The sequence below is a fragment of the Amphiura filiformis genome, unplaced genomic scaffold (assembly GCF_039555335.1).
Source record: "Amphiura filiformis unplaced genomic scaffold, Afil_fr2py scaffold_100, whole genome shotgun sequence".
Classification (NCBI taxonomy): Eukaryota; Metazoa; Echinodermata; class Ophiuroidea; order Amphilepidida; family Amphiuridae; genus Amphiura; species Amphiura filiformis.
In genome coordinates this window covers 137639-164735 of record NW_027305564.1, presented here as the reverse complement: position 1 = coordinate 164735, position 27097 = coordinate 137639, and the positions used below count along the sequence as shown (strand labels likewise).

General features: G+C 35.8%; 1 protein-coding gene across 5 annotated transcripts; it reads left to right on the top strand.

Moving 5' to 3' along the window:
* The first annotated feature begins 4740 nt into the window (after positions 1-4740).
* LOC140144936 (medium-chain acyl-CoA ligase ACSF2, mitochondrial-like) lies at positions 4741-26968 on the top strand. 5 transcript variants are annotated; one of them, XM_072166731.1, is made up of 13 exons: positions 16642-16749; positions 17805-17847; positions 18560-18651; positions 20279-20349; positions 20857-20961; positions 22013-22161; positions 22309-22363; positions 22717-22803; positions 23239-23291; positions 24942-24999; positions 25352-25420; positions 26150-26204; positions 26489-26968. In XM_072166731.1, exons 2-12 carry the CDS (start codon positions 17822-17824, stop codon positions 26201-26203), a joined length of 819 nt encoding a protein of 272 aa, XP_072022832.1. In that variant the 5' UTR covers positions 16642-16749; positions 17805-17821; the 3' UTR covers position 26204; positions 26489-26968. The 5 variants fall into 5 exon arrangements, 4 of the variants coding, with proteins under 4 accessions (XP_072022832.1, XP_072022833.1, XP_072022831.1 ...); XM_072166732.1 differs by lacking the exon at positions 17805-17847 and having other exon boundaries at positions 16649-16749; XM_072166730.1 differs by lacking the exon at positions 16642-16749 and having other exon boundaries at positions 17705-17847.
* Positions 26969-27097: the final 129 nt, after the last annotated feature.

Below are 27097 nucleotides of genomic sequence, written 5' to 3'. Positions count from 1 at the left end.
GTATAGTAGCCGGAACTATACCGATACCTTTTCTTTTTGCTATGGGAAGCTTCCAATTGCAGAAAAATGTTCAGACAAACTGTTGCTTTTAACAGTTTTAACTTTAAACTCAACAAAAACTAAAAACATTAAAATAATAGTGTACAATATCAAAAATTTGAAGTTACAAACTCATCACTTCATGTCTTTCTTGGTTTTTAGAAAAGTTTAATATATATTGCATAATGTTATAGTTAACCAATTTATGGAATCCGTTTAATTAAGCGTCTTATAATTCAACCACTGTATATTTCTGAAAGCAATAAGATCTGCTTCAATTACATCTTGCCCTTTAGATCCACTACCAGTTAGCACTTTCAAATCGTGCCTTGGTGAGCTACTTCCTCTCATAACTAAGACAGTCAATGAGTCGTTGACATCTGGAAAGTTTCCTACGTCACTGAAACACGCACGTATCATTCCGCTGTTGAAGAAACCAAATCTGGACATCAATAATTTCTCCAACTATCGTCCGATATCAAACCTTGCTTTCCTGGGAAAGGTCATTGAGAGGTTTGCTGTGCAACAACTGCAAACGTATCTTAGTGAAAACAAACTCTATGCGTCAACACAGTCTGCATATAGGCCGTTTCATAGTGTGGAGACAGCCATTGTCAAAGTACAAAATGACATCTTGGCTGCCCTAGACAAACGAAAGGAAGCTCTCTTGGTGCTGCTTGACTTCAGCGCAGCTTTTGATCTTATAGACCACAAGCATCTGCTTGATCGGCTTGCTACACGTTACGGCGTAAAAGGTAGAGCACTGCAATGGTTTGCTTCATACCTCACCGGAAGAACGCAATCTGTTGTCGTACAGGAAGTATCGTCTGACCCTGTTGCCTTAGAATGTGGTGTTCCGCAGGGATCGGTTGCGGGACCATTGGCTTTCACCCTTTTTAGTGCTCCGCTACAGGATATCATTGAATCTCATGGCATCGGCTCTGTTATCTACGCCGATGATACGCAATTATTCCTGACGTTTAAGCCTGAAGATCGCATGCAAGCCATCACGAGAATCGAGGCTTGTATCTCTGATATACGATCGTGGTGCCAATTGAATAGGTTAGTCTTGAATGATAGTAAGACTGAGCTAATTTACTGCTCTTCTAAGTTCAGCAAATCATCTTGGGAGCCGTCAATCAAGATCGGGGATGCTACGATTCTCCCTTCGCCTTGTGCCAGGAATCTCGGCGTCATCATGGATTCAACTCTTTGTATGAGAGATCATGTAACCAATGTGTGCAAAGGAGCTCTTATTGGTATAAGAAAGATTGGGCAAATACGTAGCTATCTTACAGAGGATGCCACCGTGAAGTTAGTCCACGCTTTTGTGACATCAAGGCTGGATTCATGCAATTCGCTTTTGTTTGGATTACCGGATCGCGACATACACAAAGTACAGATGGTACAGAATACAGCGGCTCGCCTAGTTCTTCGCGTTTCGCGACGTGAGCATATTACACCTTCGCTCAAAAAGCTCCATTGGCTGCCAATTCAACAAAGAGCTACTTATAAGATCTTACTTCTCGCATACAAAGCCCTGAATGGTATGGCACCTGAATTTATTTCAAATCTTGTTCAGTTGTATACACCTACCAGAGTTCTGAGATCTTCATCGGAGTATCGCTTGATTCTACCATCTTCAGCAACTAAATTCTACGGTGACAGATCATTTGCCTATGCAGCGGCTAGTTTGTGGAACAATCTTCCAATCCATGTTCGACGAGCATCCTCTCTCAGCATCTTTAAATCATATCTGAAAACGCACCTCTTCATTCAGCACTTCGGCCAAGATGTGTAAATGTGTTCATTTTTACCTGCCATGCCAGATTGTTGTTGTATATTTTATGTTAGAATTATATAGGGTGATGTTCTGGAACCTCTCCCCTCAGTCTTTTCATGGCTGTTTTTTATACATGTTTCATCGAGATGAAAATTATTTTCGCAGTGCAATATATTATTTTAATGTGTGAGTGTTATGCTTTGATGCTATAAATATTTGACTGCAGGGTGATGTTCTGGAACCTCTCCCCTCAGTTCTGAGCTCATTTATCATGTTATACATCTTACATCGCGTATTCGCTGTGCCGGTCACTCTAGTTTTTGTATGTTATTTCGCAATATTGTTTTTGGCTGTATAGGGTGATGTTCTGGAACCTCTCCCCTCAGCCCTGTGTAGTGTGCACATATGTTTTCGTCAGAATGCTGCAATACGATCAGGTTGCCATACCATCTCCGCGGTGCAAATTTTTGCTCATATATTTTGTTGTACGAAATATATTGACTGCAGGGTGAAGTTCTGGAACCTCTCCCCTCAGTCCAGGGCTCTCATTATTATTGTTGTTATCTGATCTTCTATCATTTGAAATTGTCACAACAATACCATTGACTTTGTATATGAACAGTATTTTTCGTGTATTAATGTTGTCAATTATTTTTTGCTGTGTGGAACCTTTCAGATTTATTTTGTAATTTTATGATCATGAACATCGTAACAGGGAATTTGCTGTTCTTTGAAAATTTCGTTGTTCTTGCTCACAAATGGTTCCTGTGTCTTTAAATTTCCTGATGTTATTTATTGATGCCATTTGTTGTATTTAATTCAAAAGAAAAAAAATAGTAGGTAATATCCGCTTAGAATAATTTTGTGCAATCCCGTGCTGTGTGTCGTTTATGTTTTTTGCTCACGTTTGTGATCCATTAAAGATCACATGCGACACACTGTGCGGCATGGACCTAAATAATTGTTTTTGTATTTTCATTGCTGTATATTTCACATGTTAATCTGTCCTTATTTTGCTCGCCACTGATGTGGACTTTCACACATCTTTATAATATAACTGTGCAATATACATCAACTTTTTACCTCAGTCAATTTTATAAAGCTGGTTTGTATTTTAATTATGTATATTAGATATTGCTGCCATGTGTGTATGCTCTTATGTTGTTTTGTAAAGCGCTATGAAAACCAGTTTTTTACTATGTACGTTTTTGCATGCAAGTAATTAATTTTAATGATTCAGTTGATTTTGTTGTTTTTTGTATAGGTTAAATTTGTGAATTTCCTCTGTCAAAGCCTACGATGCGTATTCCACGTTTGTTGTTTTGTTCTTTTGTGCTTTAAAGCACTCCATTTCTGTGCAATATGCATTGTATGCTTTTCCAATCTCTTGCCTCTTGCACTGGTGCCTATTTCACATTTCCATTTTTTGCTGATTCTGCGTGTGCCTTCTTTTGATTTGCTCCTTGTGTGAAATATGCATCTTGTGTTCTTTTGGCTTTGAATTTTGCATGTTTATTGTTGTATATTTCACATGCTACTGTCCCCCGTTTGCTCGCCTCTGACGTAACTGTGCAATATACATCAACTTATTTTCTTTGTTAATTTTAAAATGTTAGTTCGTATCTTAATGCTGTATATTTAAATATTGTTGCCATGTGTTTATTCTTTTATGTATGCTTTGTAAAGCGCATTGAGATTTGTTTGTAATGCGCTATATAAGAATAAATTATTATTATATTATTATTATTATATCAATGTGAAGGCAAATCAAAAGTTTTATTCAGGCTGTTCATCTTGAAAGCATGGGTAAAGTAACACCGTAGGTTTAAGCGAATAATTATGAGCGAATATGAAAATATTGATTGGAGTGCGCGCATTATATAATCGCTCATGTATTCGTAAAAATTTAACCGAATCAAATACAATTTAGGTATATGATGCATAATCGATCAATATACGTGCTGCTTTTTAAAATTTTTGATCTCAATGTCTATTTCGTGACTAATGTCAAAATTCATTCACCCGGTAACTTTTTATGTTATACCCTGTACTTTTCCTGTTATACCCTGTGCGCAGTACACCAAACCACTACGCGAAAGGTGCAATGGTGAAGAGTTCCGGTTAATATTGCTTGTATATCATGTCCAAAAAAAAAGGGGGGGCTGACATTTTTGAGATCTGAAAAGGGGAGGAGGTCCGAAAATTGACCACAGATTTTCCCGGGAAAATTTAGTTTATATACTTTTCTATTGGATTGACCCATACTTTCATGTCCAAAAAAACGGGGGGGGGGCTGACATTTTTGAGATCTGAAAAGGGGGGGCGAAAAATTTTCGCGATGAATTTTTTTGTGTGCATCAGACCCCCTAACAAGTGTTTGTGAACGGTCCCTTGGACATATCATAATGAAAGATGCTAGCCTATTAATCACTAAAATAGCTATGAAATTATACAAATCGATTTCACAAGAAAAACAGGCTAGTCCTTTAAGTTTTAATAGCCCTTTAATTTTCGCATACTAGTAGGCCTATAGTAATTCATGTTTTGGTGTTAAAATAGCGGCATCGCTTTTAAACATTTTTTTTAGTAAAAAACTGAATCTATAAAGTTAACCAAAGTTGAATCTTAAATGAAAATTCAATCCTTATTTAATACCGAGATGACGTAAAAAAGTGAAAAATACTGTCACGCAGTCACGCGACGCGGGGCAGAAAACACCGTGTAAAATATTGCTTTTCAATGGAGAAGTTATTTAGTGGTCTGCGCCCTGAAGTGCCGTGACCTTCAAAACAAGAAAATCAAAGCAGAGCAATTGTGTATTGTAGTGCAGTGTATACCAATATAATTCTACACTTCACTACACTGTACCGTAAGAGAATAGGCTAGATGCACTGTATGCACATGTTAGACATGTATATTGAACTTGAAGCAGTGGTATAAATGGCGACAGAAAAATTGACGAAAAGTTACCTTCATGTCCCTCGCAAACAGCCCTTTATTGGGATGTCCGTGGGACAACAGTTATACCAAATGGCAGATAAGTATGCAGATAAAGAAATGTATGTATTTTATGTCGACAAAGAGAGGATTACTTTCAAACAAATGAAAGATCAGGTATGTATTTTTATATATGGAGGTGTTTGATATGTATTCACCGATTTAGTCGCCAGATATAATTATGGAAGTGCATGATACTTGATGACGGGAATTAATTAAAGTGTTTACAAAAGCGTTTCCTTGAAAAAATAATAATTCGTGCAAATAGATACATGTATACATATATATCTACATTTTGTTCACGGAGCCTGAACCATTTCCTCCGGGATTTCCTCACTTGAACCCATGTATCTCATAATGCACAGTTTATCGCTACGTGTCTTGAATTTTTTAATAGCTATTTTAGCCTACCATTCAACCTTGTGGTAATTACTAATATCTCATACCCAAGTATACATGCCTCAAATCCTTAACCGTCTTATTACTGACACAAAAATTTGCCCCTGAAAATATGTTGTGTTTTTGTGATAAAGAAGGCGCGTGGAGCGTGTAAAAATTTTGCATGCTTTATAGATTGTACTCACATTTCGATTGTGAAGTCAAAGATTGCGCGCGCAGCGCGAGAAAATTTTTGAGTCACCAACCCATAAGGGGCTGTGCAATAATTATGAGCCCGGGGGGGTAAAATTTCCAAACGGCTAGCCAAAAATCGCTTGCCCCCCTCTCGGCCCGCCAAAAATCGCTTGCCCCCCCCTCTCGGCCCGCCAAAAATTCTTTCCCCCCCCTTGAACATGCCAAATTTTGGGGATCCCAAATTGCAAACCTTAAATGGTCTAGATGTATGTTGCGAGCGCAGCGCAGCGAGCAGGAAAATTTGCATATTTAAGCGTTTCCGTACTGTTTTCCTAAGCCTGTTTAGAGCGTTTTATTAAAAAGGCGCCCCATGAATGCGTGCCAAAAATCGCTTGCCCCCCTCCTCGGCTTGCCAAAATTGCTTGCCCCCCCTTTTGGCTCGCCAAAATGTCAAATTACCCTCCCCAGGGCTCATAATTATTGCCCAGCCCCTAATAATCTATAACCCCCCTATTTTGGGTGTTAAAAATTTATAGCGCCCCCTAATTTTGGTCTTAAAATTCTATGACCCCAGTATATTTGGGACCCCCCCCCCTCCGAAGAAAATACCAGCCCCCTTATTGCACAGACTTCTATGTAAATTTATATTACGAATAGCGCATTTATCAAGTAGTAGTTTGTAGTACCTGCCCAGCAAACACAAAACGTTTTCGACATCATTCGCAAAAAGTTATAAAAGGTTGTCAGAAAACGTTTAAATGTCGGGTTATATAAAGGGTATATTAAGAGTATAAAACGTTTTCATAACCTTAAAAAACATTTTTTGATAATCTACTGCTCAGCAAACAAAAAATGTTTTACAGAAAACGTTTAAATGTCGGGTTATATAAAGGGTATAAAACGTTTTAATAACATTCCAAAAACATTCTTGAAAACTTGATACAAAACATTCTAAACAGAATGTTATTTTGGGGAGTTGAAAAAATATTTTGCGAAAAATGTTTGCCCAAAATATTTTCAATAACGTTTTAAAAACGTTTTCATGACCTTTATATAACTCCGACATTTAAATGTTATTAAAAGGTTTTGAAAAAACATTTTAAGAACATTTCTTTGTTTGCTGGGTTCAAACATTTTAACATAATGTTATTTAAGTATTGACACAATATTTGGCAAAAATGTTTGCAAAATAGTTTACAATAACATTTTTTGAAAACATTTAAAAATATTGTTGTAGTGTGTTTTTCATACAAAACGTTTTAAAACGTTATCATGACCTTTATATAACCCGACATTTTAATGTTATTAAAACGTTTTACTTAAACCAAAAGCCAAAATATAACTTATTTAAAACGTTTTAAAAACGTTTTTGTGTTTGCTGGGTGGTACGGTGAGGGTTAAAATGCATTTTCCTCAAATTGGACCCTGATCATATTAATAGTTTCAAATTTAAATTTGTAATATGGTTAATAGCATGAGGACATAGTACATTAAAAAGGCATTTCGTGAACCAGGGCCTCATCCCCCATTTTTCACAAAAAAGCTGAGATTTTTATACCACTGGAAACCTCTGGCTGCATAATGTTTATGTACAAAAATATCATTTGATTCCATATGTGTAGTTACACCCCGCACAGCATAATAATAATATTAATAATGACAATATAAATACATTAACAAATAAAGGAACACGTGCCCTGTCACCCGTAGACCCCCTATTTTTCAAATTGAACAGTAACTTTCATTTATCACTGATTTTGTTAATTACGGTATTTTGAAAACAGCGAATTTGACGCCATAGAACTAGAAATTCAATGTTCGAGGTTTCTGTGGCGCTGTTTCGGCTCTCACCCAAAGATTTCATTAAAAAAAAAGATCATGTTCTCACCCAATGGCCCCATATTTTTTACATTTTGCTCTCACCGAATGCCAAAAATCATGCTCTCACCCAATGACCCCATATTTTTTTAATTTTTCTTTCACCTAACTGCGAAAGTGCCAGCCCTACACCTATATCCATTTCAGATTGAAGTGCCCCCCCCATCACTGCTCAGTCGATAGACAATGTGTTGTAATTTCGTTCTGGTGTAATTTTGCGATATTTTTGCCGAACGAATTAATCTGGAAGAAATTTTTAGTTTTGGATACATAAACATTATGTAGCTAGAGGTTTCCAGTGGTATAAACATTTATATGACCATGATGAATTTGTGCCAGCTATATTATATGTCTACATTTTAATAGCTGAGGGGAAATGCTTTAAGCGTTTTCAATGACAGTAAATAGGAAAATTATTGCAGCATTGTCATTATCATCATCATCAGCTCATCATTATCTTCAGTCTTCATTATCATCATCAAGGCCTAAAAAACATTTTTCTTCCGTCCACAACAGGCAGGCCAAAACAATTTTCCTGCAAAATAATTTCTTTAATTAACATGTTCTGCTTATAGTTTCTGAAATAATTGTCATTGGTTTCAATTTTGAATTACATGTATGTATTATGTTTCCCTTTGAACAGCGCTTTGCGCTGGGGTCCTTACATATTTGAATTGCATTGTATTGTATTGTATTGTTTTGTAGGCTTATTGCATTGTATATTGATACCATTTCAGAGCCAGAAGTTTGCTTCCTCCCTCGTTGCAAAGGGCTACAAGAAGGGTGATACTATAGCAGTATGGGGTGCGAATCACTCGGAATGGCTGGTGGCTCTCTTTGCAACGATGCAACTCGGAATGCTGTTGGTAATAAAGTTAATTTCCCTTCTCTTTCCTCTCTCTGTCCCTCCCTCTCTTTCTCTCTTACACTTTTACGCATTCTCGTAATTGGAGTACTGTGGGTTTTTTTTCATAGTTAGCCTTGCTGTTTCATTCTTTGGTGAGAAATCCAACAATCAAGGCTTTGACTAAAATGGTATTAAAAGAACAGAATGTTCTCTACTTTGAGCATGACGCTGGTGAGAAAATGGGCATGTTTTCGACTCAAAAGTTTCATCAAGCGGAAAGTGCTACAACCAGTTGAGTTTGTGTACTAGGTATATACTGTACTGAAGTTTAAGTTAGACTGAAAGAAAATGTGTTTGCTAAAAAGATGTGACCAAATTGAGATAATAAATACAGAAGAAAAAACAAATATCATGAAAAAAAAAATTACAGAATGTGAACTTTTCAACCCTACTTGAGCAATTTTGAACAAAGAACATGCAAAAAAAACTAAATGAAAAATATGGGTGTCTTTTCCTTAAAAAGTCATGAAATTGACACAAAATGGGTTTCGTGAAGAAAGTTCATGGTAAACATAAATGAATGAATGTCACTGTAAGATTTAAGGAACATATTGAGCTATTTCATTTGATACCAAATTTCCCATGGTAGCACTTGTAGTTTCAAAGTACAGGGCATTTTTCATGTTTTGGGCAATGTCCTTGTTTGCATGGAATCGCCCATGACAAAGTATTATTGTTGTTGTTTTCCTAGGTGCCACTGAGATTAGAATTTCCGGAAGCAACGATTGTAGCCTTACTAAACAAGGTAAGAAATAAAATGAATAAGTCTGTATCGAAATTATTATTACACGTGATTTATTTTATCGAAACGCCTGCAACTGCCAAATGCCACATTAGGCTCCTTTTGAAAATAATGACCCGATTCTATAGTTGAATTGAATGAAATTTTTCAGGATTAAGTTTACCAAAAAGTGCTACATGTATACTTACCTGACATTTTGATGTGCCAGTCTTGTGTCCCCGGGTAACATTAATTTTGATACAGCCTGTATATTATTTTTCTCAATGGTGTCAATTTAGCTCACTTCGGTTCTGTTTTATTTCATCACAACACACATTGGCGCAAGTAAAGAATATTGCAATGCAGAGTACATGTAGGCATTTATTGATATTAATAATAGTACCGTATACAAAATGCAATACATAAAATAATATACAAAATGACATAATATTACCAGATTAGGTTACGAAGTAACTCTATGTGTAAGATATGGACGGCGCAGAAACGCAGAACGTGTAGAATTGTCGCTCCATTATGCAAAACAACATAGGCTATTATACATACATACATATGTATACATACATACATACATATTTTATTTATTTCCATCATATCAAAATACATGCAAGCAAATTTAACAAAACGGCAAAATAGAATTTAAAAAAATATGGCGGAGATGTAACAAAAGGCAAAAGCCTGAATTGAGCGTTACACCACCTTAACCCAGATTGTAATGCAGAGTATATGTAGGCATTTATTGGTATTAATTAGTACCGTACACAAAATACAATAAAATAATATACAAAATGACATAATATTACCAGATTACGTTACAAGTAATGTGTAAGATATGGACGGCGCAGAAACGCAGAACGTGTAGAATTGTCGCTCCATTATGCAAAAGAACATAGGCTAGTATATAGAACTGATTAATACAATATAAGACAAGACAAGCACCCAATCATATTCACGTCAGAAATAGTGACCAAATCCAGGAGACCAGACACACACTCTACTCACGCATGCAGATTACAGAAAAATAGCAAATAAGACAACCTTATCAAGAAGGACAAAAAACAGTATTTGAGCTGAAATACTTCCATGTAGCAGTTCCAAGGTCCAGAGGCTTAACCAATGAGACACTGAGAACTTTCTGGGTCTGACAAATAAGGAAACAAAGACGGCACTATGTCCTGACACTATACCAAGAGGAGCGCTACTACCTATAAGCCTACGTAGTGGCTGGGAAGAAATACCAAGACCCCGGGAACAAGTCATTTGGTAGTTGGGTGGACCTCCTGTTCCTCCTGTTGAAGAAGACCCGAAAGATATGCCAATAGTACATCCAATTTGAAGGCTAGGATCCTGTGTTAGTGGTCTTGAATGGTGCTTGCATTTTCTTCAAAGGATTCTAGCTTACACTGGAAGCCTGGCCCTCTGGACTCCATCCCAAGAGGCCATACTGGTCAAGTAGGGACAATAAGTTTACACGTTGGTATTTTTTATAGCCGTAAAGTAAACTCAACCCAGAAAGTATCGAAACGATTATAGATGGTCAGATATATCGGGAACTGAAATATATAGCAAAAACTTATTTAATGTATATAAAGCGCAGCTTTCTCCTGCGCATTTTGATACCTCTTTTGTCGCTCTACGATATCATTTGATCGATTTCTGGGCGCTTGAGTGGCTTCAAGACCGATTTTGAAGTTGCACTTAGCTCCTATTCAAGCGAAATGCCTTGTACTGTGACCAATAAATGACCATTGCTTTTGTCCGCCAAATTCAAATGGGTATGTGTGTCGCGTGTTGGATAAATTGATTGCAAAGAGCCCTGATCTTAATCCACTAGAACACTTGTGGGACACTCTCAAGAGGAAAGCTAACAAGGCAATCAAGCCTGACACCACCTTAGAAGGCCTTCGGTGCATCCTGCTCAGGAAATGGTGAGACATTGACCAAGGAAAGATAAGACATCTTGTTCAGAGCATGCGACGACGAATCAAGGCAGTGATAGACAATGATGGTGGGCACACCAAGCATGCCAAGTATTGAGATGTCAGCAGAAAGAGTTCATGACATAAGTCAGAGATAAGTAAAGGGTAGCAAGTATTGAAGTTGGAAGTCGAAGGAGTAAAATAAAGTAAAGTTCATGGTTAAGTAAACAGAGCACGTCGGTGTCCTTTGTCTTGATTTTGTGTGTATATGTGTGTGTGTGTACACGACGAACGCATTTGGCTTGAATAGGAGGTAAGTGCAACTTTCAAAATCCGATTTGAAGCCACTCAAGCGCCCATAACTCAACCAAATGATATCATAGAGCAACAAAAGAGGTATCAAATGCGCAGGAGAAAGCTGCGCTTTATATACATTAAATAAGTTTTTGCTATATATTTCAGTTCCCGATATATCTGACCATCTATGATCGTTTCGATACTTTCTTTTTGACCTGCCAAAGAATCTCTGCCCCTCCCTTTTGGCCTGCCAAAGCCCCTGGACACGGCACACTTTAGCGATTGAAGTTACGGACACATTTTCTGATTGAATATTCAATCGGTCACCGACTGAAGTTCAAAACCTCTCAATAAAAGTTTTATAGTGAATTTTCAAGAAAAACTGGCTTGTTTTCCACACAGTTGTGGCAATCCGATGTGTTCCTTCAAGACACCATTGAGAAAGGCAACATAATTGGATTGGCGAAAATGTATAGAAAATAAGCTTTTTCTAGGAATTTTACTATGGGGTGAAATCAAAACTCAACTCAACCGGCGGTTCCTTCCGGTTGGAGCCGGTATTTATTGTTCTAACGCTGTTTTGATTTCATCCCATGAAAACTTTTAAATCTGATTTTGAAATTCCCGATGAATCTCTTTATAACCTTGTGCCAATTAAATATAATTTTTTATTATTACAGCTCAAGTGCAAAGGGCTTATCCTGACGAGATCGCCGTCAAACATATTGGACAGGGTGTATGAAATATTTCCAGAGCTAATGGACACATCTAACGATGGATTTCATTCTGAACGGTATGAAGTCGTAAAGTGTACCTTACATCAAACAATAAACTATAAATAAACAGAGTGCACACATGAAAATTGACTAAGTTTGGTTTCTGACACTGAATATGTTTTGTAATGTTGGCTATTGCCTTGACGTTGGAGAAGGCTAATGTAGATGTTCATGAATATTATTTTTTTCCTATAATGATGTATATTCATACGTAGCGGTAAACGTAAATAGCCTATTTTTTTTCTAGTTTTCCAGGTATGGAGTTCTTCATCATTAGTGGTACCGTTCCAGGACATTTATCTTTGAGAAAGTAAGGCAATGACAACAGTTTTTTTTTTCATTATGATTATTTCATTAACATGTAAACGAATATCAAATAGCTGAAATTATTAATAAAAGTATATGCTAGCGATATTTAGCGTCACATTAATTATGAAAAACACAAACTGTAATCAGAATATTTGCACTGTTTTTCTTCTAAACATTATTAGGTGTGTGTATAGCTACGATGAATTCATGACGTTTGGTAGTGAGGCTGATATGGACAACGTGAATAAAATCTGCATGTCTATTGATATGGATGAACCATGCTCTGTAGTGTTTACATCCGTAAGTAAAAAGCCATACATGCTTTCTCATGAAATATCGCTTTAAAATATGTTTCGACCTTCCCGTTTATTACGAAATCTAAAATAAGCCCCTTCACAATTGATTCCGAGTTTCTGTTGGAGATTGTAAAAATAAAAGATGAGGTAACATTTAATTATTTATTTTATTTTATTTATTTGGAAACGAGTCGTCACAGCCTAATAAGTAATATCAACTGTACATTTTGTCACTGCCGATTTAATTATATTGCAATTATGGTTTATACATTGATAATAATGGGTGTTCATTGTTTGTTCAGCATCATACTAAAGATGATCAAAGTAAGGAAGTAGCAAATTAATGTAATTAAAATGTTATTGATTAGAGAAAGTATCAAATAAGAATCAAATAAATAAACATTCTGTAATTCTCAATTTTGGATGCGGAATTGGAAACGGTAAACTCAAAATCAATTGTGAAGGGCCTGTGGGATTTTGATTTACTAAAGGAACTAATTATAGCTTAATAGTATAGGCCTAGTAGACGCCTTTTATTCTATCCTTATAGGGCAAATTTGACTAATTTGTGCTTGCTTAAAGTTGATGCCTAACATCTTGAGCAATACAAGAAATATGAGGTGAGGGGTCAAAACTCAAAAATGTTTCATTAGTCTGGAGTTATTAGTAAAAAGATCAAAAGTTGAAATTTGATGGCCTTAAGATGGGTCAAACACAGAAATAGATTTCGATCAAAGTTGTCTCAAAATGTTTGTCTTTTGTCTTGTTAGAATATTTAGAATAAGAATAGTTTAAAATAACGCGGGAAAATACGTCAACAAAAATTGACTAAACAGTAGTAATACACCATGTAATAATACATGCAATTTATTAAACGCCTTATATTGCACGCAACCACAAAACGTATTACAATATACAGTGTACTCCGGTTATATATAAATGCGCTTTTATAAATGCGCAATTGACCACCTCCGCGTTGCCACAATAGCTTATAGAGAGTAAGTCTCGGAGTGACCTTCTACATAGCGAGTGATCTTTCTATACAATTGAATATTTGAATACAAAACCCACCCAAGTCCATACGTTGGCTAAATTGAGTTAAGCATGGGAAATTGTTGCTATACATAGGCCTGTCATATGTATGAAAGAACAACTCAAATTCATCCTCTGTGTCTATTGAGCATGTGAAAAATAGCATGTATGAAAGAACCACACAATTCCATGATTTGAGTCTTGTAACACATTGATTCAAAACCAGTATGTATAAAAGTCCACTTGTAACACATTCATTGCTAGAAAGTGACTTTTGAAAAAAAAAAATGGGTTCAATAAAGGAAAGTGTGTGGTCTATATTACATGGCAGAATGCGTATCAACATTATACATACCTGTGTGCTTTATTTTGTATTATCTTACTAGTGGTAATCTCATTCTAACATTGTTGTCTTTGTATATGATTCAAAAACCACCCAAATCCAAAATTTAAAATGAACCCCACGAAGTCCCTGAAATGCTAATCGTCATAGCTAATACAGGTTAATCCACTCATTTGCACAAACTTACTATATTGACCAGGTAAATCTAACTGAAGGAATTAAAATGATACACGGGTTCAAAATCACGTCCCATGGACTTGGGTGGGTTTTGTATTCATGTATTCAATTGAATGCAAAGGCGGAACAACATGAGACTGTTGTGCAGCAAAATTGTCTATTTTGTTCAACTTCGTGATTATATTGTAAACGTTTCCGTCCTGGAATATATTTTTCCGTCGTCAAATACTTTCAAAATGTTGTTTTTGATAACATATTACAAATTGTAATTGCAAAATGTGTAACAATTTTGCAATTCAATTAATACTTAAATTTGATGATATTTATCTATAGAGTTCCTGCCCCTTTCTGTATAGTGGTCAATGCATGAGGATTTGGTCACGCTTGCTGGTCTTGGTATAAAAGCGCATTTATAGATATAACTGAATTACGCTGATATACAACTCTAAAATTACAATAACTTACAAGATACATATTTGGTGCATACGCACCAATATGAACCTCGCGCCAATCGGGCCGTCTTCACGTACCAGAGGTAAAGTTTGACATATCGCACGACTCTGGGATATTTGGTTAAAAAGATAGAGGGTTAAATGCACAAAGTACAAAAAGGTAACTAGCCTATATCTCATTAACCAATGATCGTACAGATGCGCGACCACTGACTTTTTTTGTTCCTTATGACCAGAGGAAGAGTTTGACATATGGCATGACTCTGTGGTATATTTGGTTAAAAAGATAGAGGGTTAAATGCACAAAGTAGAAAAAAGTGACTATATCTCATTAACCAATGATCGTACAGATGCGCGACCACTGACTTTTTTTTGTTCCTTATGACCAGAGGAAGAGTTTGACATATCGCACGACTCTGTGGTATATTTGGTTCAAAAGATAGAGGGTTAAATGCACAAAGTAGAAAAAAGTGACGATATCTCATTAACCAATGATCGTACAGATGCGCGACCACTGACGTTTTTGTTCCTCATGACCAGAGGAAAAGTTTGACATATCGCACGACTCTGTGGTATATTTGGTTAAGAAGATAGAGGGTTAAATGCACAAAGTAGAAAAAAGTGACTATATCTCATTAACCAATGATCCTACAGATATGCGACCACTGACTTTTTTGTTCCTTATGACCAGAGGAAAAGTTTGACATATCGCACGACTTTGTGGTATATTTGGCTAAAAAGATAGAGGGTTAAGTGCACAAAGTACAATAAGTGACTATATCTCATTAACCAATGATCGTACAAATACGCGGCCGCTGACTTGTTTGTTCTTTATGACCAGAGGAAAAGATATGCGCCCGCTGACTTTTTTGTTCCTTAAAACCAGAGGAAAAATTTGACATATCACACGACTCTCTATGATGATTGGTTAAAAAGAGAACAAAAGTACAAAAAGTATCTATTATCTCTTTAACCAATGATCCTACAGAAATGCGACAACTGTCCGTTTGTTCCTGATGATCAGACGAAAAGTTTGACATATCGCACGACTACACACGGCTCTCTAGGAGTTCTAGGATCATTGGTTAATGTTTAAGCGCGTATGTCCCTAATGGTACACCGTATTAACCTCAAACACCCCTCCTAAATTAATCGAAGAGTCCAAAATGTGTATAACCAATCAGCAGTAAGAAAAATGTCGATATCAATTTGCCCATGACTATCACTGACGGGTCACTGGCCTCAATGGTCAGAGTACGCATGTGCAATTCAGCCTCTATACAGCAAACAAAAGTCATAGAACGTCTAAAATATACAAAAACTCTTAAAATACTAAAATTTCACGTTTATTATACTAGTATATACACATTATCATCGTTTGAATATTTGTTTTGATGAAAGTGTCATAAATATTTAAATGAAGGTAAATATAATTTAAGTAAAACAGGCTTTTCTTCAATTCTCCACGTTCCGCTCAGAAGTGAACACTAATACTCAGCCTCCCGGCGCGAGTAATAAAGCTATGGTGAATAGAGCACTATTTAGCAAATTGTACAAAAGTAGAATAACAAGGTTCAAAACCTAACATTTCAAGCTCATACTGCGCAGTTTGCCAGGTGTAATCCACCAATATGCAAAGAACGTGGTAACGTATGGAGCCCAAATTTCAACTTTTGACCTTTTCGCCAATAACTCCAAACTGACAAGTCGTAGGTAGATGACCTGAGGAATATTTTCGAATAAGTTTTTTACCAAATCGGAGTTTTGAGTTTTGATCCCTGAACTTTGACTCTGAATTTATACGAATGGCAAATAGTGCCCACTGGGCACACGTTTTATTCCTATTCAATACATCTCACATATCAATATTAAAACATGTTATGCATATCCAACTTTGCATCCACAAGCAAATTCTAACCGAACTTAAGTACATGCGATGACGATGTATAAGTATCAGCCTGTTTGATTACTTTCAGTGAATGCGGATTGTGTTTCACTGCTGTATATAAAATTTACATAATTATAATTGCAAAGCTGAAACTGTAATTCGTGAGCGAATAAATAAGCTAACTTGTGACCTTTATGACTCTGTAAATCATTTTGATTAAAACAAAATCATTTCAGGGTAGTACTGGGATGCCCAAAGCGACTGCTATTTCATCACATGCGTTATTGAATGACAGGAAAAATATTGGCTTCAGACTCGAAGAAGAAAGCTTGCAATATGATTTGGTAAGGACGGCTCTTTTTTTTTATAACAGTTTGTATGTATACCGCACATTGTCACAACCGAAAAATTAATATTTTGGACAGGTTAAATTTGAAGATCCACAGGGGTTACAGTGGTTAAAATGCTCCAATTTTGATGAAAAATTTTGATCTAAATTTGTTGGTACCTCAGATTACATTTTTATGTTTTACACTACACTGTCTAAAAAGTGTGCAAGTGAAAAGCGCCCTCTTTGGCAATTAGAAAATACTGTTGTGACATGCAGCTTAAATTAACATCAAGGGCGTAGTCTTAGCTTTCAAATGCCTACCATCTTGTAGTGTAGAGATGATACTATCATCTATAGTGTAGAGATTGGTGACCGTATGAACTCACACATATAGCTATTACCTCCTAAGGTTTGATAGCAGGAATATTCGCACGGAGAGCATTCCATATGAGGTCTGTAGATGGTACAAAAGATATTTGATGGCTGACAATGTTTGATTGTGGTATCTCCCGGGGGATCTGGACTGCAAGATCGTGGAATCTTACACACCGCCAAAGCCTATAATTTGGGGTTGGTTTGTTTACATAAAGTTGTATGAAAGAGTGTTTTTGCTCCAAGTGTTCCACGGTAGTTTAACGTGGTCAAGGTATTCATATCATATTCTGGAAGTCTGATAACCAGGATCATGATAGTAGTAGGATTGTTTATCTACTAGCATGTCTTCTATACCATTTTCAGTCCCTGTATCATTTTGGTATCAGGTCAGCTGGACGACAGGCTACTTTTAGGAGCTGCCTGTCCGGCAGATTTGTTGCTTTGTTCGCTGGATTTTACACACTGACATTAATATGAACATGTGTACTTCACCATTATATCCGGGCATTATATGTTATCACAATACGAGCGTACAACATGCACATAAAACATGTATATGGAACTCATGCCAAAATAATATTTTACATGAATCAGCCAGGTTCGGAGAAGCGATTACATTTTCAGGAGGTGCCGGATATATTGGACTTATTGCCCCCCTTACAGTAGGACTAACTACTGTCGTCTTATTTCCAGAATTCAACGCTGAGACTATGGCTAAAGCTTTACAGGATGAAAGGTATTCATGAATAAGATTCACAAAAGTTTATTCCCGCAATAAAACACTGTGATATACGACTTGCTTTAGTAAATCATTTAGGTATATATTTAGAACAGGTGCGTAGCAAGCGGGTGGACAGGATGGACGAAATGCAATTGGCTCCGAGGGTTCAGGGGACTGCATGAAGCAAAAGGGACAATGAGTTGGGTTAGGGATAGGACTGATAAAGGAGATGTTAAAAGGGCCTCGCACTCAGTGGCGTGCGCAAAGGGGGGCAGGGGGCCATGCCCCCCACTCTTGTTGGTTATTCGGGGGATTCGGCGAAAAAACGTTAAAAACGTCCAAATTTGTTCCTAATCAGACTCCATTCGGGGAACAGAACAACCTGGCCCCACCACTTTCAATGTGCTGCGCACGCCACTGCCCCGGCCACTGCTCGCACTGCTTCTTGTCCATGTGCCCCCGAGGCTATTGCTACGCCCATGTACTCGGACTATATTATGAATACCTTTTGATCGCGTTATTTGGTACTAGTTCCTTTCGAGAGTGGGTGCATGATGTTATTAGAGTTGCACTGAGTTATTATCAATGATATTTGGTGACAACATCTTTCGTGTCCTAAATAGGTGCATACCCAGATGTTACTTGTACTACCGAAATATTATTAGAGATCATTTTGTTTGGTATAATAAATGCAATGAAATTATTTGAAGGTTATTATATTTTTCAGAGTCACAATGGGCTTTTTCTTCATCCATCATATTCACGATTTATTGAATTTACCAAATCTTAGCGACTATGACTTTTCCAGTTTAGACATTGGTAAGTATCGTCCCCTACACATCATATAACTCACAAGATGATTTTAAGTGGATGGAGGGTCTAAAAATATTTGATTATACCCATGTTGATATAATGAACATAAATTACTTCCATGCGTGCTCACCAGGGTATGTAACGATTTCAAAGACATAGCAGCATAATATTTTTGTTCATTATACAGGGTGTCTCAATAAAAATAGGCCCTGTGGATTTGGAGACGTAACTTAAAATGTCGGCATTAAAATAAAAACATTTTTACAGATTCAGAAACCACAATGTTTCTTCTTTGCAATGGTGCACAAAGCATCAAAATCCGTTCACGCGTCACTGAGATAATTGGGATTTTACAAATAGACCCATTTTTGAACCGTTCCAATGGGACAATACACATTAAACACAGATGTGCTGCATTGTACTTAGAATGCACAAAAAGAAATAAAGTAAAACTCTCCGTCTTGCTGGGTAAGCAATATTAACCAATCAAATAATCTCTCAAAGCATGTTTTTTACACCTTTCTGTTTAGGTAAACAATATGTGAAAATAATCTTCAAAAAATATTATTCAAACATTTCTCAAGCAACACCATTCAACTTTTAGTTTCTTAGTATACACAAATGTGACCAGAAAAACGCAAACAAAATGGGTTCTTTTCCAAGAATGAATCTCGCGAATGGCGATTAGGGGGTCAAAAACGTTAGTTGGTGCGCGATTAGTGATTTTCAAAACAGCCTAAACAGAATTTGCCCTTTTGAGCAAAAACACCCATGGAATTTAGCGCATTTTAACAACAAATAATTGCATTTTTATCTCAAAGGTACGCTGGATTTAAAAGAATGCACCCTTTATGTTTATCATTTCCAATATTCATAAAGTTTGAGCATGATACATATCAGTCGAGGAAACACGTTTTGCAAATAACGGGACCAATAAAATGACTAAACGCATCAACTAACGTTTTTGAACCCCTAAACATGATTCTTTCTCGGATTTATTTTCTGGTCACCATGGTCACGCATGTGTACACTATGAATCATAACTGACCTGTGGTTTCTTGAGAAATGCACAGAAGGTATATTTTCACAGATTGTTAATCCAAAGAGAAAGGTGTGACAAACATTCTTCGAGAGATTGATTGGTTGGGTGGTTGGATGGTTGATATTTTCAACCCAGCAAAACTGACAGTTACTTCATTCTAAACTACAGCACATCATGTGTGGTACCCCCATTGGAACGGTCCAAAAATGGGTCTATTACAATCCCAATTATCTCAATAATGCGTGAACAGATTTGGATGAATTGTGTACCATTTTAAGGAGGAAAGATCACGGTTCCTGAATCTACAAAGAAGTTTTGATTTTACTGCTGACATTTTAAGTTACGTCCCCTAATCCACATGGCCTATTTTTATTGAGACACCCTGTATTTGCGCACTAATGTTTCTAAGAATAATCGATAAAAAAATTATGAACATTTAACATCATTTTAAAAAGATCACATCTTGCTTTTCCATATAACAACTACTAAGTGTTTAAATGTTTAATTATGTATTTGCAGTGTGAAATAGTAACAAATAACATAAAGTTCAGAATGTAGGAATTTAATACTCATTGTGTAACACATTTTCAGTAAACATCGGGGGAAGCGTTATCCCGTTTGAAATGAGAAGAAAATTGGAGAATATCTGCAAGTATGTAGTTGTAAGTATGAAGTTATCATTGTAATAAATTATTCATTATCGGTTGGTTCACTAGTTATTCATTATCGGATGTATCACTGATACAAAAAAATCCTTATAATTTATTTATAATAAATGTAAGCCTACGAAGGTTTTTCATCCAGCGAGCCAAGACGTTGTTTACACCCTAATGACATAATATAATCGTAGGACCTTCATTTGTTCTCAAATGCGTGATTATAAATTAACACTTACTCCGATTCTATAATATATGAACTTTATAGTATTGTTTATTTTTGTGTGCCTTATTATGACGCCATATTGAGATTATGTGGAGAATGTTATATCAACAAATAAACAAATTAATAAACTGAATCGGCACATTATATCAATAGATTAGTATGATGTCAGTATGGAATATTAGGAGGTTGCAGCAACTCCACTTCATATTCATGTTACAAAAATTATATAGCTGAGTAGGTGAAGTGTTAATTTAATTTCTTGTTTCTTGTTTTCTTTCTTTACATAGCCATCATATGGCATGACAGAAGTTATGCTAACACACTTAAGTCATCCTAACGACCCAGAAGAGAAGCTAAAAGCAGGAGCGTTGTATCCTATAGGTGGAACAGAGGTAAGGCTCGGATAGAGCAAACCTCTTCAAACGTGTCCACGAGCCTTTCATTTAAGGACTACTCCTCTATTCGTCAAACGGCAAGAGTTTCTAGAATACTGCTAAAATAAGAAAACATTTAATGCTAATTTATTGCACATTCTAGGGGAACGTGGTTACCTTATTTAAATAGCCGAGTGAGAGGGTTTTCAATGAAATATTTTTTGTGTCAAAATTGAAGCATCTCATGTATAAAAGAATATATGAATATTTACTGCACATCATATATAACGATTCGTGATACCAAATTGTGGCACATTTGATGTCGTTTAAGAGGCAGAGAATTTTATTTCAATTTTATATAGGCCAAAATATTTTTTAATTGAGCAAGAATAAGGATAGAAAAACGTTGAAAATTCTATGTAAAAATTACATTAGACCCCACCAAAGATTTCTGTTTCCTTTTTATGGTAATCTTAATCTTTTATTTCCGGAAAAAAATGTGGATTTTTTAAATAATTGATAAAAACATCGAACGTGTATACAAGAAAAATGGTAGACTGACTGGCCATACCTCGCAACCGACGCGATGTACTGCAGAGCACGTGGCCGAAATCAAAATCGATTTATGTGTATCATAGTATTAAGAATTCAACAATATAAATAATGGTAGCTCTATTATAATGCACATTAATGTTTTTAGGCAAATAAAATTCCAAAATATGGTACATTTTCTGCCTTTGCTTGTCACGTGGTAGGCCTATGTTGAAGTTGCGATTATATGTTCAAATTTTAGATGGATACCAACAAGACAAGTGGCCGAATGGTCTAAGGCGCTAGGCTCATAGAGTATCCAAAGCGGTGCGCCGTGAGTTCGAACCCCGCCTCTGTCAAACTTTAAAAAAAAAAAAAAAATTACTTTTTTAAAATTTCATATTGGGGAAATGTGACTGGGAGAATTTTTGTATGGCGTGGAGTGGTGTGTTTAAGGACCGTCATGATTGATTATAATGAATTGAAAATGTGTTGTCATGTTATTTATTTATTTATTTATTTATTTATCTTTTAACAGACCAAAATTGTAAATGACAATGGATTTATTGTACCTGTTAACACAATTGGGGAACTCCATATCCGAACATATTCTGCTTTTCTATACTATGTGGGCGAGGAAAAGAAGACGAGAGAAATGAAAGACGGAAATGGATGGATTCATTCTGGGTAAATTATACACTGTAATGAGATTTAGATTTTGCATCGATATTGAATACATAATAATCACAACGATTAATACATTTAACTGACTCTAAAATACATTTTCACTCTAGAGTAATTATATATTTTATTGGTTTTTTACATCTTTTCCAGTGATTTGGGTGTCATGGACGAAGATGGATACATCCAAATATGTGGGAGAAAGAAGGTTAGTACTGCCCGGTTCCCACCTATAGGCCGATTCAAATCGATGAGCCAAAATAGTGTAAAATGCCACGAGCGCACATAAGTGGCTCCATTTTCATTCTGGGTTTCATCTGAAATTGTACCGAGATGCTCAGAGTGTTTACACTAATTATTGAATAACCATTGTGTTAAGATATATTACATGAACAAGTTAGTACTTCACAAACTGTTAATTCAAATTTGGATTTAAAGATATAAAACTATTCAACAAATCTAGAATTATTGGTTAGGGTCATATACACACAACGTTGTTCTTGTATCAATAGTCTGGGGGAAAACTTAAATGCTTCATTTTATATATTACTTAATATACAGGATCTTATAATTAAACAAGCATTGAACTTGGCACCTGCTGAACTAGAAAAGAGGCTGTACCAGCATCCACGCGTTCAAGCTGCTGTGGTAGGTACATGAGAAAGATAAAGGGCTTTTAGCACTAAGGACATTCATACATTAAAGTGATCATATTTGGCTAGCAAATTACATTGTGTGTCTTTGTAAATTTCGCATGTATTTTATTTTGCTGAAAAAGTTTTGTGTTGTTTGTCCTAAAATGTAATTTTTACTAGTTGGCATGCATATGAAAATCAAAGTTAAAGATCAAAGGCTTATCTTTTTGGCAAAATTGTAGAGGTTACCCTTGCTTCGTCCCTTATTGGCTTTGGCAATGTGGTGTTATTGATAATTAATAGCACTGTAGAGTCCGATCCCAGGTGAATATGATCCCTCCAGCATTGTCCAGTGGAAATAAGTTATCGAGCTGCAAGCATAGTTTTAATTGACACTTTAGGATGCACTTATTTTGTGTTTCACAATGTTCATTGTTTTAAATAATAGGTTATTGGCTTGCCTGATTCACGAGTAGGGGAAGAGATCTGCGCATGTCTTAGGTAAAGAATGACTTGCTTATTCGAAAAAAAAAAAAATGTTTATTTCATGTAATAAAAACAAAAAATGCAGGGTTACTTAACACTTTATGGTAAGAGATTTATCCAGTTCCCGCACGCGTTATTTCTTTCTGCAACCATAATGGGCCGCAATGCGATAACACATAGTACAATACATACATGTAATTATAGGCCTATGACTGAGGCTAGATATAACACGAGTTTATTACCATTATTATTTCCTCTTACTTAATAAAATAAAAAGCAAGCGATATAATTAAAATTCTACAATGGTTTACCTGGGGGTTCGAACCCACAATCTATGTATCCATAGTCTACACGGTTGTTTGATGTATATAGAATTGGCTTCATTATTAACTAAATGCAAACTATAGATGGCGCTATTTATCCTAAATCATATTTCTTTATTTGCAAGGGGTAGGTGATTAACACTGCCATTAAAACAGCTGGAATAGGTGAAACAAGCAACAAGGAAATTGTATAAACATATTTTATCAAACAATAAAAGGAGTTATTTGTATTAAAAGCTTGAAAGGGTAATTTCCAGTAACTAAATAGCGCCACCAATTTTGTCATTATGGATACATTTTATACCCGAAAAAGCTATAAAAATGCTATAAAAGTGAATAATTTTGTAAAAGAGTGAAAATTAAAGTTGAGAATGACTCAAAAGCATCTGTATACATTAGCATGATATCACATTTAGCTGTTCAGGCCTAAAATTTGGTTGTACATGATGTTTTGTTTAAAAAAATAATAAATGATCCCATCAAACAACTGTCTAATGCCTACACGACTGTGCTATGATTCGTTGTGCCAGAAAGGTGTTTGTTTATGATACTTATTGATTACGGAATAAAGTGCATACACACAATATACTATTACTAGTATATTAGTACTAATAAATACGTATATAATCCTAACCCTAACCCTAACCCCTAACCCTAACCCTAACCCTAACCCTAACCCTAACCCTAACCCTAACCCTAACCCTTACCCTAACCCTAACCCTAACCCTTACCCTAACCCTAACCCTAACCCTAACCCTAACCCTAACCCTAACCCTAACCCTAACCCTAACCCTAAACCGTAACCCTAACCCTAACCCTAAACCCTAACCCTAACCCCTAACCCGTACCCTAACCCTAACCATAAGACCCTAACCCTGACAATAATGAACTTTGCCTCGGACTATGCGGTTAGTGATATATTGCGGCCCATTATGGTTGCAGAAAGAAATTAAGCTTCCCGCACCAGGAGAATGAGAAGAGATTTACCCACTTCCCAAATCCTTAAAGAAGCCGATTTACTATACAAAAGATTTAGCCAAACGTGACTGTCGTTAAAGAGGAAGCCCCGTCTGAGCAAATCTTCTGGTGACCCAAACCTAACTGGTTATCAAATTAATTAATGACAAGGTTATCGCTGAATGTAATAACGGCTAATTGATGCAATAACATTGAAACAAGGCTAATCCAGGAATCACGGTTTCTTCTTGCAGACAAATAAAGATGTTCCGCGATGTTGTCTCAAAATGACGAGCTTTTATTGATCGTATAACACTGTACTTGATAAGCATACTAAGATATAAAACTTTAGAACAATACCAATAATTGTTATTTTCGCATTTAGGGTTGACAAAGAAAATGCACCGTCTGAAGAAGAAATAAGGCAGTTTTGTAACGGAAAGGTATGCTTTGAAAATTCATGTTACTTTACTTTGTTGAAATTAATTCAAACCTTTGATATAATTGAAGGTTGTCGTTCTAAACACAATGTACGGTTACAGACGTGAAGGTCAAAAGCTACATTTTGCTCTCCTACAACTATAGACAATCTCCAACTTTGATTGAAATTAATGCTACTGATTGTTTCGCCTTTTTTATTTCCTTAGCATAAATATTCATGGAAACATTAATAATGATATCGTAATGATGTTACAGTCCATTATAGGTTAATAGGAGTTATTACAATAAAACATCATTAAGGCATTGTTATAATTAAGAAAATAATATTGGAATTGTTTTTGATTATTTCCAAAGGTCCATGAATTGTTAGTTCCCAAGTATATTCTATTCGTTGATGAAATTCCTACAAGTGGATCAGGAAAAGTAAGTCGTGGTATTTTACATATAATTATCATTTACTGAGTATTATATCGTCATGATTTGCGCATAATGTCCAAAGTCGCTAGTGTCACCCTCTAATACAGAGTGTCCCTGAAAGACCTGTATCATTAGAAACTTGATTTTTTAGATATTTGAAAGCCCAAACCAAACATAACTAAATAAGTGTGGTATCCTATAGGTGGAACAGAGGTAAGGTTCGGATAGAATTATGGAGTAAGTGGTAACCGAACAACTTGTGGAACTTTTTGAGTTTTGACCATTGACCACCCTGTTCTTGAAATTTTAGAGATTTATGAAACCACCTCATTTTCAAACCATTGATTCATTAATTTATTTACTCTATGTGCATTTGTTTGTTTGCTTGTTTTAGCAGTTATCATAGCTATTTATGTGCGGTTTTAACCATTGTATAATATACACTTTTTTTCTGTATAAATTTGGATGTTTAATTATTGTAATCGTGGTAATGCGCTATAGATTTAAAATCATTATTAATTATTAGTATACAGTGATCACGAAGAAGTATAGGATTAGGAGTACTAAATCTGCTTCACGTATTCGTTTGTGTTTATGTTTAAAAAAAAATTCTTAATTCTGTGATTTTGTAAACCTTAATTGAAAGTCATTTAACATACTGACAATCTCTCATAAGTTAATTGAGTGTTGATGATTAGTAATACATAAAGTAGTCTCCATGATTTATTCCAAAAGTTTTCAAGACAGAAATTGACAGAAATGGCAATGGAAAAGTTCCCAATTGTATAAGGTAAGCTTTCAATAAGTTTATTGAAATAGTAACGTTAACTTAATTTGTTTCTAAATTACAAACCATTTAATTTTACGATTTTTTTGTCTATTCAGTGTACATTATCAAATAAAACAATGTCATTAGGATGTTACTCATGGGTTTCAATACTTGGGTTGTTGCTAAAGCAAATTTACAGTTGATATCTTCCATTATCTACTTTCGTAAGATTAAGAATTAGTTCACTTATTTCTTAGAATACCGATTTTATTTTACAAAATTGACCATTCCATTTTGCTCAACAGACTCTCAGAAGATCTGACGATATCATCAACATCTCTCATTGCTACATAAATTCTTGTCCGGTCGCACAAATAGTCTGCATCACTTGAACTTATTCTAATCAGCATAACCTCGTCACAGTTGAATTGGTATGCAACATCTCTTGTAGCTACATATATTATTTGTGCGGTCGCACGAATAGAATCTGCATCTATGGAGTTTGCTGGAACTTATTCTGATCAGCATAATACATCGTGTAAAAGAGTTGATTTACTGGTTAATATAGCCTACTTGGTTCTGCTCCCAACATTAAGGCCAAAATTAACTCACAATGGTGCAGGCCCGGATGCAGTTAGCATAAGATCAAATTCTTTACATTTTCTATTATTACAAGTATATTTTGACCGTTCGGTTGGTGAAGACATTCTGCATCCCCAGCGCGAATTATTTTGTTAAGCTGGATCGAACTATTCGATTGCGTCCTAAAAGAGGTGAAAGCCAAAAAATAAAAACAATTAAAGAAAAAAAAAAGTCGTTCATTTCACGTATCATTTTGTTACAAATATTGGCGTCACATTTCACGTATCATTTTGTTACAAATATTGGTGTCAAAAATTAACTCTTTAATCAAA